Raw genomic sequence first — 18,685 nt, 5'->3', positions numbered from 1 at the left:
TACTTCTCGTACACCTATCCTAGAGTTTGTAGAGATGTACTTGAATGCCAAATATATATTTTTAAACTAACCATATCCTAAGATGTCATAACTTAAATCATTAAAATGTGCATTAGTGCCCCTCTCTCTCAACTAGTCTTTCACAATGTTCAAAAGTTTCTCCCCTTTACATGAGGTGTATTACTGGTTTCTTTTAGACAAAGAATCGCTTTTCTTCTGTTAAAATCCTCAGCCAGATTTAGTCATAGTCTCTGTGCTGAGGAAGTATCAATCTACTTTTACAGCTTTCCCGGTCTCTTCCAAGTAGGAAAGTAAGCAAATAATTATTGTTGATCAGAAAATCTGCTGGATTTCAGTGATTGTTATGAAAGTCCTGTGCCAGAACTCCTGATTCTTCATTGTTAGGAATATCTCCTTCCATGGTTTACTCTAAAGATCAACTGCCCAGTCTACACAACTTAACATGCTCTCCTTTTGTGTTTGAGGAACTTTTGCCAGGGTAAAAATTGTACTTGTTCCTCATGTGATTACTTACCCTCCCCCATCGCACGTACATCCATTAATTCTCACAGCTCCCAGGCAGCATGCCCGTTAAATTGTGGGTGGGTGGGGGGTGGGGGGCAGGGCAGGGCAGGGCAGCCCAGTTGGAGGAAAAATGGAGGGTATTCTTAAAACTAGGTTCTTGATCAAGAACAAAACTGACTTTGCCAAATTTGTTAGCATATGACCCTGATGGGGTTTTTATCGCTGACACAGGAGCTAATGACTCGTCTGGTCCCAATTTGGTAGATGCAATCTCATCAGGATGTATAGCCCTTAGACATGACAGGGTAGGCAGACCAGGAGGAGATTTTGCCATTGTATTTAAAAGAAAATATCTTTCATATGGAGACTATTACGTGCACTAGTCCATGCAAGGCTTTATACTTCTCCATAAAAAAATCTCACCCACTAACTTCTTTGCTGACGTTTCTGATGGAACTTGCAAATTATATTGAATCAGAACCGCATCTATCAAAAACAAAAATTTCTCTTATGGGTGAATATACATTTTTTATTTTGTATCTGGAGGATATGAGTAGCGACTCTGAAGCACTTAATGACACCTTGGCTTGTCTCGGGCTCCCACAGCTGGTTTTGGCTTCCACACACATAGCAGGACACACACTAGATGAGATTCTTTCTAATGATTCCCTGCGGTCTGTGCAGGAGGTGACACCTTTAAGTTGATCCAATCACCAGGCAGTTGCCTTCTGCCTTTGCCTACCACATTCTCAGAATAAGGACATGTCCAAAAAGAACATGACATTCTAATGGAAGTGAAAGGGGTTATCTGCAAAATCTTTTGCCAGTGCCCTCAGTGACAAACACTGCACCGACAATGAAGATCTGGAAATGGGTGCCATTGAGTTCTCAGCTTAATTGAGTTCAGCTGTAGATAAGGTTGCACCCATCAAAGTAATTAGAATCCTTAGGAAGCTGCAGACGGCCCCATTGATTATGGAATGGTTAACATTGTTAAGGCAGGTTTGTTGACGCCAGGAACACTCCTGGCGGAAACATTGAATATCATGAAAAAACATTATACAAGTCGGCCATCAGGAAATACAAAATAGCCATCAGGCAAGAAAAATCATATTACTGAATGAATAAACAGTCTTCAATTTTCAAGTTATTCACTTGCTTTCAGCTCCAACAGCTCCCTCTGAAATAGAGGGCTCACAAGAGTTCTGCAATAGGCTAGCTGAATCCTTTCAGTCTAAAATCATGAACATTTATAAGGAGTGAATCCTCAAACACAGAATCTCAGGTGTCTGCTTGATTAAGCTTGCAGGCTTAGTTGAGCCTTCCAGAAACTTCTGAGGAGAATTGCTTAACGGTGTTCTCTTGTTTTCCACACTTCACTTCTGTGCAAACGGAGTTACATCTAAACATTAAATCTGTATCTCTATTTAAATTTTGACCACCCCAGAATTCTACAACTGGTAGCCCGCGAAAATATCTCTGCCATTAAGATCTATTATGAACTGAGCGATTTGCTCAGGCCTCTACCAATGTTTGTGAAAAGAGGCAGTGTTTGGCCACTTCTTAAAAAGACCAGTCTTGACCCCAACAATCTTAAGAATAATAGTCTAATCTCCTTGTTTCCCACACCAGCCAAGATCTTGGAGAAACATCTGAACCAGCATCTGATGGATTTTGTGGAGAAACAAGGACTGTTGTATGTGTCACAGTTTGGCTTTAGAAAATAGTCATGGAACAGAACTGCCCTGGTATCTGCAACAGGCAGTATTGGATATCCAGGCAGGTGGCGGCTTTGATCCTTTTGGATCCAACCGCAGCCTTCTATACCATCTGGCCAACTCTTCTTACAGAGAGATTAAAGGAACTGGGATTAAAAGATGTTGCTTTGAATCTGCTCACCTCCTTTCCCATGGACCGGTCTCAGAGGGCTAACGTGACCCAATTTAAATCCGAACCTTTCTTCTTGCCATGTGGAGTCCCTCTAGGCTCATCCCTTGGCCCTACATCATTCAATCTTTGTCACCTCACTGGTTAATCTAATACTCTCATTTGGGTTGCAGGCTGTGTCCTATGCTGATGACACAAATCATTGTGTCTGTCGCGAAAGACACAGATGCCATTGCAGGAAATTTCAACAATTGCATGAAGGCAGTGGCCGAATTAAGAGAACCAGAGCAGGGGGCAGGTCGTTTTCTTATAACGCGGCCAAGTTGTGGAACTCGCTTCCTATACAACTTGGGTCTAACCCCAATCTGCCTTCCTTTCGGAAACAACTTAAAACCTTTCTCTTCACTACATATCACTAAATCACCCTGACGACTGTGTCTGGTAGGTAGCACCATTTTTTATCGTAGCGCTTGGACGCCCCAGGGCAGCAATCGCGCTCTATAAATTGTCTTTTCATTTCATTTCATTTCACGTGGATGGGCAGAAACTGAAGCTCAACAGTGGTAAGATAGAGGTTCTGGTCCATGTGAGCCAACTAACTATATGGAGCTGTAAATGGTGGCCAGATATGTTGGGGCACTACCTACACCCACAGAATCAGCAACTCATCTAGGAGTAATCCTGAATAGTGATTTGTCATTGAACCTTCAGGTCAACCATGCTGTTGCAACCTGCATCTAGATTATTAGAACTCTGAAAATGGTGTTTCTGTACATTCCTCTTAATGCGCGCAAACAGGTAGCCCTAGCACTTATGTCATCCATGCTTGATTATTGCAATGCATTTTAAATCGAGATTAACAAGATGGCACAAACCAAGCTACAAATGGTGCAGAATGCAGCAACAAGACTGACCGTAGGCATCTCGAAACATCAGTTGGTCTCTAAAGGTCTTAGTTCATCTTTACTGGTTACCAGCGAAGAAGTTCATTTAGTTTAAGGCATTGTGCATTGTTCATGAGGCCCTGTATAATGCAAGTCCTGGACAAAACAAAACCATGTTTCAGTGGTATACTCTAAGCAGAAATGTATGCTTGGCAGACAATCTGGTTATTCTCCGCTGATTTTGTTAGGAAAAATGAAGAGGCAGAACTGTTTTGGTGGTAACCGCTAAGCTCTGGAACTCCCTTCCCCTCGTCACCTTACTTGCCTAAATAGGCTTACAACCTGGCTCTTTACTCTGTAAAGACATAAACACTAAATGTATAACTCTGAGCCCGTCATCAGTGGAGTTGAACCTCCGGAGTAGCCATTATGAAAATGGGGCAACCCAATTACGTCTTGGACCTGGGCGGTAATAGTTGGACTGATAATACAATCTCAGTCTTACTTAGCCTGGCCACACTGTCACTTTACATACAATTACTGTTTACAAGTTTTCAATCGTTGTTTATTAGCACGATGGAACAGGGGGCTAGTGGTCCAGGCTCAAGTTGTGTGGGTGTCGACGTTTCAACCCGACTTGTGGCATAGAGGGCTGTTTGGGTCCTCAGCCTGCCGGTCTTCTTCAGGACAGGGGCCGGCAACCAAGGTAGGTGTCAAAGGGATACACCTAAATAAAAGGGTTGCATGAGGGTTGTGCACAAGTTAAAATCAGCATGACCATTATTCATATTTCAAACTATTAAGGGCTTACACGCAAGGAGTAGCGGGCCGGGGGTAGGTAATTACCTCTAATCTCGGTTCAGGTCCTCATCTGTAAATAAAAGGGCTAATCAATACTAATAGTGGGGGTATAATTATGCAATTGATGATAGAGGCTGAACGGACGCTCCACTTATCCATGCTGCAAGTAATGGAGAGCGTTCCTGTGAATATATCGAGCATTTAATGCCAAGTTGAAAGTCGTACACTGGAAAATTAAACAAAACGGGGCGGGGGGAATGGAGGAGGGGGCTGGAGGTGTGAGACGCAATTGAGACTAAGAGCTGATTGCTTGGGAACAAGGTATCTGAGTAACAAGGCTGCGGTCCAGCTTACCTTAAATGAAGACTCTCCTCCCGCATGTGGATTGCAAGGGGATCAGTAGGAGAGATGCAGAGGTTATTTAAAGCTCACCACGGGCATAAAAGTGACGTAGTGTCAGCGTGACGTGCGCACATGGTGAGCAATTCGTGCCGGTTACGGTCATCCCATTAGAGGTGGTGGAAAGACTCAATCTAGCGTTAAAGGCATGCCAGGGGTTGGTTCAATAGTTGAGGGGGCCATGATGTGAATTAACATTAGTGACATAAAAGCACAGCAAAAAACAACATCAATATTTACAAAGTGAGTGTGCATGGTTAAAATCAACTGACTTGGTGAAGTCAAATGCGGAAGTTCCCCACATCTTAATACTGTGACTATTATAAAAACAGCAACTATTCACGTGGTTAATACAAAAGTGAATCTATCAAAACATGACATCTCAGTTTGAGAAGGTGTCCACGAACATTAACTGGCATAAAGTGTCCTATTTGGACAACAGTAATGGACTGCGAAAGCATGCGCATATACACAAGTTGAGCAGACAGTTACGATAAGAAATAGGCGCAAGGGATATCATAAATCCATGCTCGGTGGCCTAGTCAGTGAGACCAGGGTCGCGTTATGGCGGTGCCCTCTGCGGTGCCTTCAGGACACGGAGTCGGCAGTGGCGTCGTAGACGTGGAGTTGCTTTTTTTCTGTTGCAGCGCAAAACACACAGTCCCCAGGGCTGAGGGCAGAAGAGCTTGAAGTCTTTGCTTTTCCTGAGACTTCTTGAACAGGGGGCAAGCTCTACCTCAAGGCCTTGGAGAAACTTACAAAAGTAGATTGCAGAAAGTTCAGTCCAGTCCTTTCACTGCCCAAGACAGAAGCAGCCACTGCAGGCCAACACAGAAAAGCACACAGCAAAGTGGTAGTCCCTCCTCACAGCTACTCCAGCTCCTCTTCTTGACAGTCTTCTTGATCCAAAAGAGTTCTAAAGTTCCGGGGTCTGGGCCACAATATGTGTATCCAAAAATCCTTTGATCCACTAGGCAGATGGTGTCTGTGCCCAGCCAGAACCAGTTCTGCCTTCTCTTGTGTGATTTCCCGGCAGGGGGTGGAGACGGCATTGTCTGAGGCAGACCAGGCCCTTTGAGGTGCGAGGAAAAATCTACTCCCTCTCTTCTCCCTCCCCCATCGCAGCCCAGGTCTATTTAGCCCTTTTCTGACCTACCTAGACTATCTGGAGCCACCCTGAGCATCGCCTCAACTGTCAACATGGAACCCCATTCACGGCTCCAACTCACAAAGTGCACGGTCGGAAATTGCCGCCGTTCTACCTTAACCGTCACTCGCTTCAATTCGTAGCGGTCATACTCTTCTCTAATTCAGCTGTAGAGCTCTGCCTTTGAACCCCAGCTTGTACCTTAGACGAATATTGTCACTGGGTGTACCATCACCCTCTTGGCCTTACCGAGATACCGTGGCCCCATCGGTCCTACTGTAGTCAATAATGCAATGTTATACAGGCATGAATTTAATGTCCTGAGGATGATCCCTTTATTTTTAAACTGGGATCGAAACGCCGTCGACACTGTACACGCTATATGCATATGATTGTATTATAGAACATGTCTCAATAGTGTGTTTCTGCTTTATCAGCCTGCACAAAGTTATATGGTATGCAAACCCCATGTTGTCCTTGCCTGAACCCCTCCTTCTGTATGTCAAATAGTTCTATGTGTGGTAGTAGGACATAGGCTGTGTCCCACTTGAATCTGTATGAATAAATGACTACAAACCTATATACTACATATTAAACTCTGTCCGGCTGGACAAAGAATATAGAAACTATTTGGTCTATATTTATTTTCTACGCTTAACTTGCACTGTCTAGGGACCACTGTCTCTAGAAACACCCTTGCTTCCTAGCAATCTGTCATCCAAAACCCAGACAGGCAATCCACATTTCAGAAGAGGCACACAGGATGACTGAGCAAGAAAATATCCACTTCCTAAAAGTGGCATCAAACACAGAATGTAAAAATCACCTTTACTAAAAGATGCATCATTAGATTCTGTGTTCAGGCAGACACAATTTTATTTTCCCAGGGCCAGTTATGTTTATAAGAGTTTATAAACAAACTTCCCATTCTGTCCCATGGGGAACAGGTAGCCTTGCAATAGTGAAAAACATACTCTGCATCCTGCCCACAGGGGTACTTTGGGCCTACCTTAGGGGTGCCAGACATGTAAGAAAAGGGAAGGTTAGGGACTGGCAAGTGTGTGCACTGGCCAGGTTGACATGGCAGTTACAAACTGCGCGCAGACTCTGCAATGGCAGGTCTGAGTTACCTTTTAGGGCTACTCAAGTGGGTGGCACAATCAGTGCTGCATGCCCACTAGTAGCATTTTATTTACAGGCCCTAGCACACTCAGTGCACTTTACTAGGGACTAACAAGTAAATCAAATACCCAATCATGAAAACACAAATCCATAACACAATTTACACAGAGAACATATGCACTTTAACACTGATCGTCCTAAGGAAGAGTCACCTACCTCGTGACTACAAAGATTTCTTCCAAGACAAAAGCAAAGTGCAAACATCCGAGCCCAACACCAGATGGCGATCTATGCACAAGTATACGAATCTACAGCTCTACATGCCAAGAACAGATTCATACTGGTAAGTAGCATTTTCCTTTCAGTCTAATCTCAAAGAAACTTAGCAAGTTCTTGAGATTTATGGTGGAAAGTGTGCATTACATGCAGTGCAAGGTACTTCCATTTGATCTTCAGTGTGAGCCCAAAGCTCTCATAAATTGTATTCTAGCGATGGCCCACATATCGGGAAGAAAATGACATCTGACCCCGACGCCTGCATTAGGACAGACTCGAATAAAAAAATCTAATCTCGAATTTACCAGTTTCAGTCCTCTCTCTGAAGGAGACACTTACAATCTTCTGGTTAAAACTAAATCTGGCTCCCCCTATGACCCATGCCCGATAGAGGTATTAAAACTAGCTGGGTACACTGTGGCATGCAAACTCACTTCTATCTTTAACCTCATGTATTAAGAAGGATACTTTCCAAGGGAATGGAAACAGGCTTCCATCTTGCCGCTATTAAAAAAAACCTAACTTGGACTCTAACGATCCAAACAATTTCAGGCCTATTTCTAGAGTTCCTCTCCCAGCAAAACTAATAGAGAAAGATATGAATAAACAACTCAACCAGTTTCTCAACCTTGCTCAGGCACTCGACCACACCCAATATGGTTTTAGAGAAGGCCATAGTATGGAAACGGCTCATCAAGTCCACGGAAGAAATCAGAGCGGCTCTAGATCAAGGAGGCATGGCCGCCCTGATTATGCTGGACCTGTCAGCAGCATTTGATACGGTTCACCATGCAGTACTGATGGACCGATTAGATGAGATAGGAGTCAAGGGCAATGCCCAAAAACTTCTAAAATCCTTTCTCTTAGAAAGAACCCAAACTGTCAAGTTAGACAAATTTGAGGCGGACGCCTTCTCACTACCATGTGGAGTCCCACAGGGGTCTTCATTGAGCCCGACACTCTTTAACGTTTGTGTCCTCTCTTGCTTCCCTCATCAAATCCTATGGTTTTAATTTAACATCATACGCCGATGACACCCAAATCGTGGTAACTATTGAACCAGAACGACCACACAACACCACTGCCAGATTTCATGATTGTATGTATAAGATAGGTAACTGGGTGGCACAAAATTGCTTGAAGTTAAACTCCAGTAAGACTGAGGTTATGCTATTTGGGAACAACCCAGCTTTTTGGACACCCAACTGTTGGCCAAACTCACTAGGACATCTGCCAGTCCCAACCAGGAAGGTGAAAAACCTGGGAATTTGGATCGATGACACACTCAGTTTCAAGGATCAGGTGAACTCTGTGGCATCCTCCACCTCGTTCACTCTTAGAGCCTGAAACAAAAATTATGCCTCTAATTCCTAAAGAGGCACAACAAACTCTAATAACTGCACTAGTAATGTCTAAATTAGACTACTGTAACGGTCTTTACCTCAAGTTACAAGAAGGCCAAATGAATAAACTACAAATTCTCCAGAACTCAGCGGCCAGACTTCTTACTGGAATACCTAAATATGCATCGATCTCAGGTTCAATCAGAAGGCTACACTGGCTGACCATGAGGAAGCAAACTAAGTTTAAGGCCTTGTTTGGTCTTCAAAACACTGCACGGAAGAGGACCAAAATTCCTAAAACAACACTTCCAATGGTACTCACCTAAAAGAACACTCCGTTCTTCGGAGGCCAAATTGGTTGTTACACCCCGGACGAAGAAAGCCAATTGGGGCAGCAGAAGCTTTATCGCTAATGCAGCCATAGCCTGGAATTCCCTCCCTCTGCCTCTAAGACACTTGACCAACCTGACGGCCTTCAGGAAGGCCTTAAAAATATGGCTTTTCACCAATTAGGTGTATTTAGTATCAACCTCCTAATCTCCCTCAGTAGGCACTTTACCCAGCGCCTGGACATCTTTTGGTAGCAGCAGCGCTTTATAAATGCAATTAACATTAACATTAACATATGGTTTTGTGGCTGTGGCCACATTAGATTTTGTGTTGGTCATACTTCAGTGGAACATTAAGATGCAGACTTGGAAAAGAGCCCCAGACAACAGATGTGACTAGCAGATACTGATGTATAGTTTGCTTGATTTACTTCCACACCCATGACTTTTTAAGATGGATACTGTCATCTGGAAGTGCTACTTGAGAGTTTTTTCTGACGTCTCCCATTTGTTTTACACCTTTATCCCGCACAAATTGCAAGTATGCCTAAAGTACACATATGGAAGATGTCTATTTTCTTCGGTTAGGAAAAAATCCAAACTGCACCTGGCACCTTGCTGTTGAACAGACAAAACCATCCATCTTGCGATGTTTCTCTGTAAGCATTGGGAGACGAAGGAGTTGTTTGTGCCCCTGCAAAGATCAAGACACTCCTTTCTCAGGCTTTGAAAAAATCTGAAAAGTATCTGTCTCTTGCTGGAACACACACACACAACTCCCTCACTGTGCTTTTTGGGACAGAGAAAGATTGTAAGACAAAGGAGCTGTCCAAGCCAGTGCTGAATTTGAGCTGATGGAGGCAGGTGAGACCCACTAGTACATATTTTTGAGGCCTTGCTTTTCATTCACCATCTTTCTACCAGAACAAGAGTGAGAATCATAGAAAAGGGTAAAGAATAATACAGTGAAAGATGCAAAAACCGTGAGAAATCGGAAAGCAGATATGAAAAAATAACTTATGAGTGAAGATAAAGCGTCAAGGAGTGTTGAGTAGTGAATGAAAGAGCCACGAGATGGAATAAAGCCTACACCGGTATTCAGTAACTCGACATTCAGCAGAGCTGGCAGTGGGCTTCCGAGTAAAAACGTTGGCACTGACACATGTTGTTTTACAAATTAAGCAAAGTAGGAAATTAACCATCTCTAAAGTGGGAGGGATGGTGAGAGTAGCTGAGCTGCTTCTCCTTCCTTGCTCCCAACCTCCCTCCGAACCAACCACTTGAAAAACTGGATTGTTCTGTTGGCCTTAGCTATGGAGAAGCTAAAGGCAGTGATAGCCCACCTATCCATCCGATCCTGGGGAAGGATCTGGGTGGTACTAGGCACTTCTTCAAGGCCTTCCCTTATGTCTGTGATGCCACACAGAAGGCTTCCTGGTGGCGTGGAAGTTAGTCCTGGGCCACTTCATTTAGGAGTTTGTTGGTGACCATGAATGATGGGCACCTTCATCAGTTTTCTTCATCATCATTTCTGGGACAGAAGTTTGTTTACTAACCTAGGGCTACCTTTGTCTATAACGATTTATTATTCCATAGTACGTGTCTTAGATCTGTGGCAGTGAGGAATGCAATGCATTCTTTCTTGCTTAATTTTCCTACCCCATCTAGAGTTCCCACCACACATCCACTAGCTTTGATAGAGCTATGATTGCCAGTTGAATCTTCCCCTGCTTTTCCTTTGCGGCACTCGGGCCCTGATCTCCGATTCTCATACTCTATGAAAGCCAAATTTTGCTTGCTCCTTGCCCCTTCTTATGAGGTCTATGGTTCTTGCTGCAGAGTAGAATCTTCACCTCCTCTTCCAAAATGCCCTCACAGGCAAGATTTGCCAGGCAAGGGAGTTGACCTTTGTTTTCTGACTCCTATTTGCTTATTTAATACACACCAATAGAATGGTTGTTCTGCTCAGTGCACAGCCTGCATCTTAATAAATGTGACCGCAAGCTCAATGCAGAAGTGGTTACAATTTAGCATTCAGTGCAGAAGTTGATCCTCTAGAACTCAAAACATGTAATGTCTTTCTGATCTTTTTTTCAGTTATTCATAAAGCTTCAGAGAATCAGAGACATAGCCAAGCCCTTTACCTTTCTATTTCTGGAGGTTTTATAATCTCCTCTTTGACATTAGAACCGATAGGTCTGATTGTAAAAGAGGTGCAACTCTGCATTTCTAACCTTTTTATTAATTTGACATGGCTTACGCTGACTTTAGGATGTACCCGATGATAATAGCACAGCCATTTATTACATTTAGTATTTATGCCTGTTCAGTTTTACTTTCATATTTTTGCTCTGAATCTATATTTTGCAATTTATAAAGCTGTCAATGTAGAGTTAAGAATTGAATGGGTCATTCAGTCAGCAAATATGTTTACATTTATTTAGTTTTTTAAATGTATTTCAGGGACATGAAGATGAGGTGTTCGTACTGGAATCACATCCTTTTGATCCTAGACTCCTCTTCTCCGCAGGTCATGATGGAAATGTCATTGTTTGGGATTTGGCAAGAGGGGTGAAAATACGCTCCTATTTCAATATGGTAATATATGAAGCTTATTTTAATGATCTTTGAGTAAGGGGTTGGGTACCTAATAGAAGGAAAAATAAAACTAGTTATTTCTGGCTTCCATGTTTCTGTTTTAGAACGTGCTGTGGACAATTTGCTGTAGACAAGATTATGAATGTAATGCAGTGAAAATGTATTATCAAAATGATCCTTAGACCTTTTTAGACATGATTTGTATTGTATTGCAAGTGGTTCATGTGTCACTTTGGGTCAGGTTTGACTTTCTTCCAATTTAGTTCTAACTATTTATTCTGTCTGCTTGATTCAGAAAATCCTTGCTTTGAAAGTTATAACTACTCCAGTGTTGGAACTTTCATAGATGCACATGCTTTACTCATTCCCCATCGTCGAGATGAGTCCCATGGCACATTGTAATAGCAATGCAAAGTTGAACATAGACTAGAAAGGCCCTAGGCCTTTAGTTTTCTAATATATCATAGTTATTGTTAAAAAAAGAGACCAAACGTAGGTTTGAACTAATCATGTTGCCCTGCCCTCTAGAACACTTCTGTGAGAAGCTCCAGTCTCTCAGACTTTCTACTGCACGTCTTTCTATGTAGTCTCCACTGATCTCTGCCCAGTTTCTTCATTAAAAACCTTGGTTAAGCATATAAACACCTTTTTTCTTGCTGATATATGGTTATAGACTGCTAATCTCTTCATCTTGAGTCTATATTTGTTCATTACTCAGACATGTCTGAAAAGGAGAGAAAGAGCTTTTTCAAGGCCTGTGATACCTGTTCTAAGAAAATCTGCTCCACACTGATGACCCTCACAAAGACTTTATATATTGGCTTTAATCTGACCATAAGGCCAAAGAATGCAAATTGTCGCACTGTCTCTAATAAAACTTTGAAAGACAGTGAGGGGCATCTGCTCTTATGGCAGCAGAAGCTTAAAGCGAGCAAGTAAGTGTAGGAGAGTAAGATCTGCTTACTATGGTTACCCTCACTTTTTGCTGGTGTTTCACTAGTTTGTCGACCTAAGTCTGGCTGGGGCCCTGCTAACCAGGACCCCAGCCTAGCTGCTTCCTCTCTAAATTGATTGCATGTGCTTTAGGTACACTCCAGATTGGTTACTGGGTTACCCTTGTGAGTCTCTAGTATATGGTACCTTCTGTACCAAGGGCATAGGTACCCCAGAGGCCTACCAGGGGCTGAAGCAGGTATTATGCCACCCCTGGGAAGCCTTCCAAAATGGCACCACAGGTCTACGGCAGCCTGGGTATGGTGGTGCTCGCACCCCTTACTAAGATATAGGCTACCTATATCGACCTTTTAATACAGACCTATAAGTCACTCCTATGGCAGGCCTTGACAATCCTGAAGGCAGAGTGCTTGGTTTTGTGTGAGAGGGTGCCCAAGCATGAGCTGAGTCCCTCTGCAGCTTTCGGAATCACTTCTCTGTGGCTGTTTGTGATACAGCCATTCCATATACTCTTTAAGTGCATTATAACCTCGTGGAAAATGCTAACTTTGGAATGGCTGCATCAAAACACGTTGTGCTTGGTGTCAAACACTTTGGAATCCTACCAAAGCCCCCCCCCCCCACCCCCCCCCACCCCCCAGACGGGTCCTGCTTCTAAAGGGAGAAGACGAGTCTGACCTCCAGCTGCTGGACGAAACTCCGGCATGTGTAACCACCTCCCCAGACAGGCTTTAGTGTATTGGGGCTGGGCGGGAGCATTACGTGAATGCTTTTCAGACAGTGCTGGGGGCACACCTGGTGTCCCTGTGCATACCCCAGTTCAAACCGGTTGCAGGGGCACTCAGCCCCTGCTCTGGCGTGAAACTGGACAAAGGGGAAGACATCTCCTCACTCTTACTCTTCCCTTGAGCGACCTCTAAAAAGTCTAAAAACAAAACTGGCACAACCTTTCTACATCCCCTCCCAGAGAGGTAAACAAGATAAAAAAGCGACATAGTGATACAAGTAGACAACAAAAAAAACATATCTGAACTGCCTACACCACCTCCTCAGGTGTGATGTTCATTCAAGAAGCCCTCTTTAGTACTGCCTTCTGACAGGCCACTGATGAGAGACTTAGCGTTGACTAACTCCATGTCGACAATGAAGAAATCTGCACCATTGGCAGTCCTTCCATGCAGGATTCCATGAGATCCTTGGCAACGAGCCGTCTAAATAAACCGTCGATGCTAAATGTGGTATCTGCATTGTCGTAGTCAAAGACACTGGCTCCATCGATGACTTCACTTTGCCAACGTTGTCGACATAACCTCCGTTGATGACCACCATGGTTTCGATGGCATTGGTCACCTCTCCGTTGGCTCCTCCTCCAACCAAGCCGTGGACAATCCCGTCAACAAAAGGAAAAGCTGAAATAATTAAGACAGGACAGACTGAGGCATTTGACCTTTGAGCACACATGTTCTAGTAGGGTGCCACCATTGCGCCCCTCACAGCTGTATGAAGAACAGTCCTCTGATGATGAAACTTACGGATATGCGCACAGCCCATCAGAGCTGCCTCTGATGATGATGACTTACGGATATGCGCACAGCCCATCAGAGCTGCATGTAAAGAACCACTGACGGGGGTGGTGGGGGGTTGGAGGGGGTCAGTATGAACGTCCGAGCTAATATGTCCCCCAGGTCCAATATCAACAGCAATATCGGGAGGAAATGGTTTGCATGCCCTCCCCACTCCTCACTGACTTGCAATTGTTGTCCGACTATAGGAACAGTTGTCCTCAATCTTCTGCTTCCACAGTGCCAGCCACTCAACCAGCGTCAACGACGTCCATCCTTCCATCTACTCCACGGTAAACTCCACTTTTGCTGCCCACGTCTTTATGCCATTCACCGCAGACTGCTTTTTTTCTAAGATCCTGCTACTTCAAATGATGATCATGAGTAGGGTAAAAACCACAACCCACACCAAGGATAGGATGATTTAATTTCCAAACCATCAGCTCCCTCTCCAATCCCTGTTGGTTCTCCACCAAAGGATATTGGTGGGTTCCACAATTTATTCTAGGAAGCAGCAAAACGTTTTGACTTACCTATGATTCCTGCGCAAACAGTCTGCTTCCTTTACAATTTTAAGGAACCATTTAGGTAAACCGTAAGAACTATGCCCACCTCTGGGAAGAGGGCTTTAAAGTCATGAATGCAAAAAGTACATATGATTGACAAAATGCGGAGCAAATCGTACATTCGCCCCCAGTCACAGATCTGGGTGAAATCCATAATTTCTTTTTCACACCACACCATTCCAGTTTAGGCCCAGCCCTAATCAAATCAGTCTTGAACCTGCTCCCCATGAGAAAAGTCCAGCCCAAACTGCCAGCCCATGTCCTCCCTGGACCAGATAAAAGCATCAAGGGATCTGTTTCAGGATATCACCCCATATCAGCCAGGCTAGCTTGAATCTGGTGGCGTAGCGAGCACGGGACCCTCGTCTGCGCATACCCATCCCACTTAGAGCGGCAGATGCAACAAAAAAAAAATAGGTGATGGACTGAATGCTGAACAAATCGAACATTCATCCCGTTACAGATCTGAGTTGAATCTATTGTTTTGTGCACGACATTCCAGTTTAGACCCAGCCATATGCAAATTAGTCTTGATCCTGCCCATGGGAACAGTCCAGCCCGAACTGCCATGCCAGGTCCTCCCTGGCAGCCTTTCTCAGAAAGCAGACACCTAGTGTTTTCGTAGTTGGGCGATTGGATGGTCAATGCACTGTCCATGTGTGCTGCTCCGGCATCCACAGCAGCCTGCACAACACCGTTCAGGGAATCAGGCCCAACTCTAAATCCAGAAAAGTCAGTCTTCCATCCTTTAAAGCCTATTACCTTCCTAGGAGCAATGCTCAACACAACGCTCAGCAGAGCATGTCTATCTTGGCAGATTTTATACAGAAAAACATTCTGGAGGCACAAAATAACCCTAGAACTGTTTTTAAAGTAATAAAGGATTTAGCTGGCCCAGCATATCAACCTGAACCTCCTACACTGTCCACCACAAAATGCAAACTTCTTGCGAACTATTTTAATGAGAAAATATCTCAAATTTACTCGGACTTGAGGGAATCTGATGACTTGAGTCCTATTTCAACATCGATCCCAACTCCTAGCAGATCCAATGAGCCGGAAGATCCATCTAGGAACTTGCTTACCAATTGGAATCCATTAGATCCCACCTCTTTCACGGAGATTTTACATAGCATTAAATCCGGATCACCTAATGACCCCATTCCAGCTCACGTACTAAAACAACTTGACCCAAGCATCCTAAGCGAAATTAGAACGCTGCTAAATGCATCACTGGGTGAAGCAGTGGTACCAGAGACCTGGAAACACGCTACGGTTGTACCACTACTCAAGAAAGCGAATGGAGATCCAGAGATCTTCTCGAATTTTCGCCCTGTCTCCCTCCTCCCAATCTTCTCTAAAACCATGGAAAAACATGTGAATAGACAACTAGCGGAATTTGTTAATACCAACAGGCTGCTGCATCCATCTCAGTCGGGTTTCAGAGCGGGATATTCCACCGAATCCACACTATTAGAAGTGACAAACTATTCATCAAGCACTGGATGAGGGTGGTACGGTGGCACTCATTTTATTAGACCTGAGTGCCTCCTTCGACACCATCTTCCATGGAACATTGATCTAGACTCTGGAAGGGATAGGGGTGAGAAGTACAGCTCTGAAATGGTTAGAACATTTTTTGTCCACCAGATCATTCCAGGTTTTTTCCAAAAATAACACCTTCAATATTTTGCCCTCCCTTTACCCCGCTCACTGTTCAATCTGTTCCCAATTTGGGTATTGTAATTGACAACAAACTGTCTATGCGACAACAAGCTGCTAAAATTGCCCCCATTTGCTTTGCCATTCTAAAATGGCTGAGGAAAATTCTTTGGCAGCTTCCTGAAGGGGCGCAAAAGACAGTAGTCCAGGCTCTCATTGGCTCAAGACTAGATTATGGGAATATCCTATATCTAGGTACTAACAAAGAGATCACACGTCGGTTGTAGGTCATCCACAAGGCGGCAGCCAGGGTACTTCTCCGCCTTCCTAAGCGGGCGCATATCTCTGAACATCTACACAACTTACATTGGCTTAAGATGGGCAACTTATCGAAATTTAAAGCACTATGTTTTATGTTCAGAATAAACACGGGGGAAGCCGCAGGCTAGGTCCAAAAATACATCTCGTCCCGTAACCTTCGTTCTTTAAATCAGGCAAGGTTTGTTGTCCCTAGATTTAAGCGAGCGCGAATGGGCGGCCGCTCTTTCGCTTGCCTGGCTCCGACTCTTTGGAATTCGCTCCCATTGCCATTGCGACTGGAACCGAGCTACAGAAAATTCCGGAAAGGCGTTAAGACCTGGCTATTTAACCAATAAATTTGTATTGACTAAGGTCTCCTCATGGCGGAGTACGGATCCAGGGCGCCGGGAAACCCTCAGGGTAGCTATTGCACCATACAAGTTCGATAAATAAATAAAATAAATATGTCGAGAGGCAATTTAAACTAATCTGTCTAGCAGAACTAACACAAAGAGATTTCTTTCAGTACGCTGTTACAAATCCCTCCTAGGGATGATGTCCACCTGCTTCCCTCTAGTCCCTTAAGGATGCTACCTCTCTCTCCAAGAGGAACCAGATAACAGTGACTACAAGCAGAGGGATCTTAAGACGATCTACTCACCATCACACCAGCCATGGTCAAAGCCATCTCATGGTGGACTCAATGAAAAAATATTTCATTCGGTCTCTCCTTTCTAAACCCACCAATATTCTTTGGTCATCACTACTGATGCTTCCCTCGACGGATGGGGAGCTTTCCTTCAAGACTTGCTGGTCAGTGGCAAAAGCCACAACGCCTCCTTCACATTAACTTGTCCATATGGCCTTCTAAGCGTTACTACCAAGAATAATGAACTCAGCGGTGCTCGTTCAAACGGACGACACCACCACGATGCACTACATCAACAAACATCAACAAACAGGGCAGCACAAGATCACACCAGTGTATCTGGGAATGAGCAATTGGCAACCAAGTGTTCCTAAGGGCAGAACATTTTCTCATCAACCAAAACCTCACTGCAGACACTCTAAGCAGGCTAAAGGCATTGTCATGAATGGGAACTGGATCAAGCCACTCTCAACAGCATCTTAATCCAAAAAAGAAATGACAGTTCTTCGTAAGCTGGAATCACCATCACGAATGCATTTTCAATGGCATGGTCTGGCATCTCTGCCTATGCTTTTCCTCTGATTCCACTCCTGCTAAGGCTGCTCATTAAGATGAAATCTGAGCCCTGCAGTATGATCATCATAGCTCCCGCTTGGCCGCACCAACATTGGTTTACAGAACTCCTCCTCCTTTCTGTAAAACATCATAATCTTCTGAAACCGATTCCATTACTCTTATTGATGTCTTATGGCCAAGTCCTGCATCCGGATCCCAAATCTCTTTATTTATTTGCTTGGCTCCTGAGCACAATGAGTTTGTCCATCTGAACTTATCGTCGGAATGCAGGCAAATACTGTCCAGCGCCCTTGGGGTAGTACTAAAAAGACCTATTGACTGAAGTGGAAGCGTTTTTAGGTCTCGTGCCTAGTAGTGCTGTGCGTAGCACGAGACCTTTAGTAGCTGAAAAACGGGGTTTCAACACTGACCTAGGAATCGCAAACGCTCATGCGTGTGCGATTCCTTTTCTGCCACGCTATTGGCCTTTGCGTGTGTCTTGTAATGAAAGACAGCACACAATAGGCTAAAGGCGGGCGCATTGCTCCGCCCATGGCCTATTGGTGTCTGTTACGCGCACCAAAGGCCATGTGGTTTCAATTATCGTGCCCAGATATGGGCGCAATAACTGAAATCACGCTGTGGTGCGCGCGCATGCACCACTCATAGGCGTGTTTTTTTTTTTAACAATAGCCATCGCTTTCGCAATCGCTTTCACTGCACAGCTGTCTAGTATTTTGTGAACCTGCTACATTCTGCACTTCGTGTGCAGCCTTGTTTTCAAGGCTGCTGTGGCCTGTCCCGTCTGCTTGGTTCGCTTTCCGTTATTAAAGCTGATTTGTGGACACATTCATGCTCCATTCTGTAGTCTAACTCCGCTCTTCCCTCTTTCCTTCAGCTGTAGTCTATAGTTTTGATTTAACAGCATTTCTTTTCTCCTCAGTTCCCCAGGACTCGTATTCTAAGATTCCGACACAAAAACAGTGAAACTGAAAGAGCGTTACACTTTCCTCTAGCTAGCATAAAAGCCTGGGCTTTGGAGCAGAGGGTCCTAGCTAGCCCCCATCTCGAGCATGACCTCTCTGTCGGGTGTTTCCCACGCAGGTCTTCCCAGAGTGGTGTTTAC

At 44.2% G+C, this 18,685-nt stretch overlaps 1 protein-coding gene across 2 annotated transcripts in view; it reads left to right on the top strand.

Moving 5' to 3' along the window:
• The window catches only part of PHIP (PHIP subunit of CUL4-Ring ligase complex), a 2,061,705-nt gene that overhangs the window by 325,260 nt on the left and 1,717,760 nt on the right, over window positions 1-18,685 (top strand). For both annotated transcript variants that reach the window (XM_078648101.1, XM_078648100.1), the window contains exon 15: window positions 11,177-11,311. In XM_078648101.1, coding sequence (XP_078504227.1) covers window positions 11,177-11,311 — 135 coding nt within the window. The remainder of the gene's footprint in view (window positions 1-11,176; window positions 11,312-18,685) is intronic.

Source organism: Lissotriton helveticus, chromosome 6 (assembly GCF_964261635.1).
Source record: "Lissotriton helveticus chromosome 6, aLisHel1.1, whole genome shotgun sequence".
Classification (NCBI taxonomy): domain Eukaryota; kingdom Metazoa; phylum Chordata; class Amphibia; order Caudata; family Salamandridae; genus Lissotriton; species Lissotriton helveticus.
The sequence above is the reverse complement of the archived record's forward strand: the minus strand, read 5'-3'. Positions and strand labels throughout refer to the sequence as shown.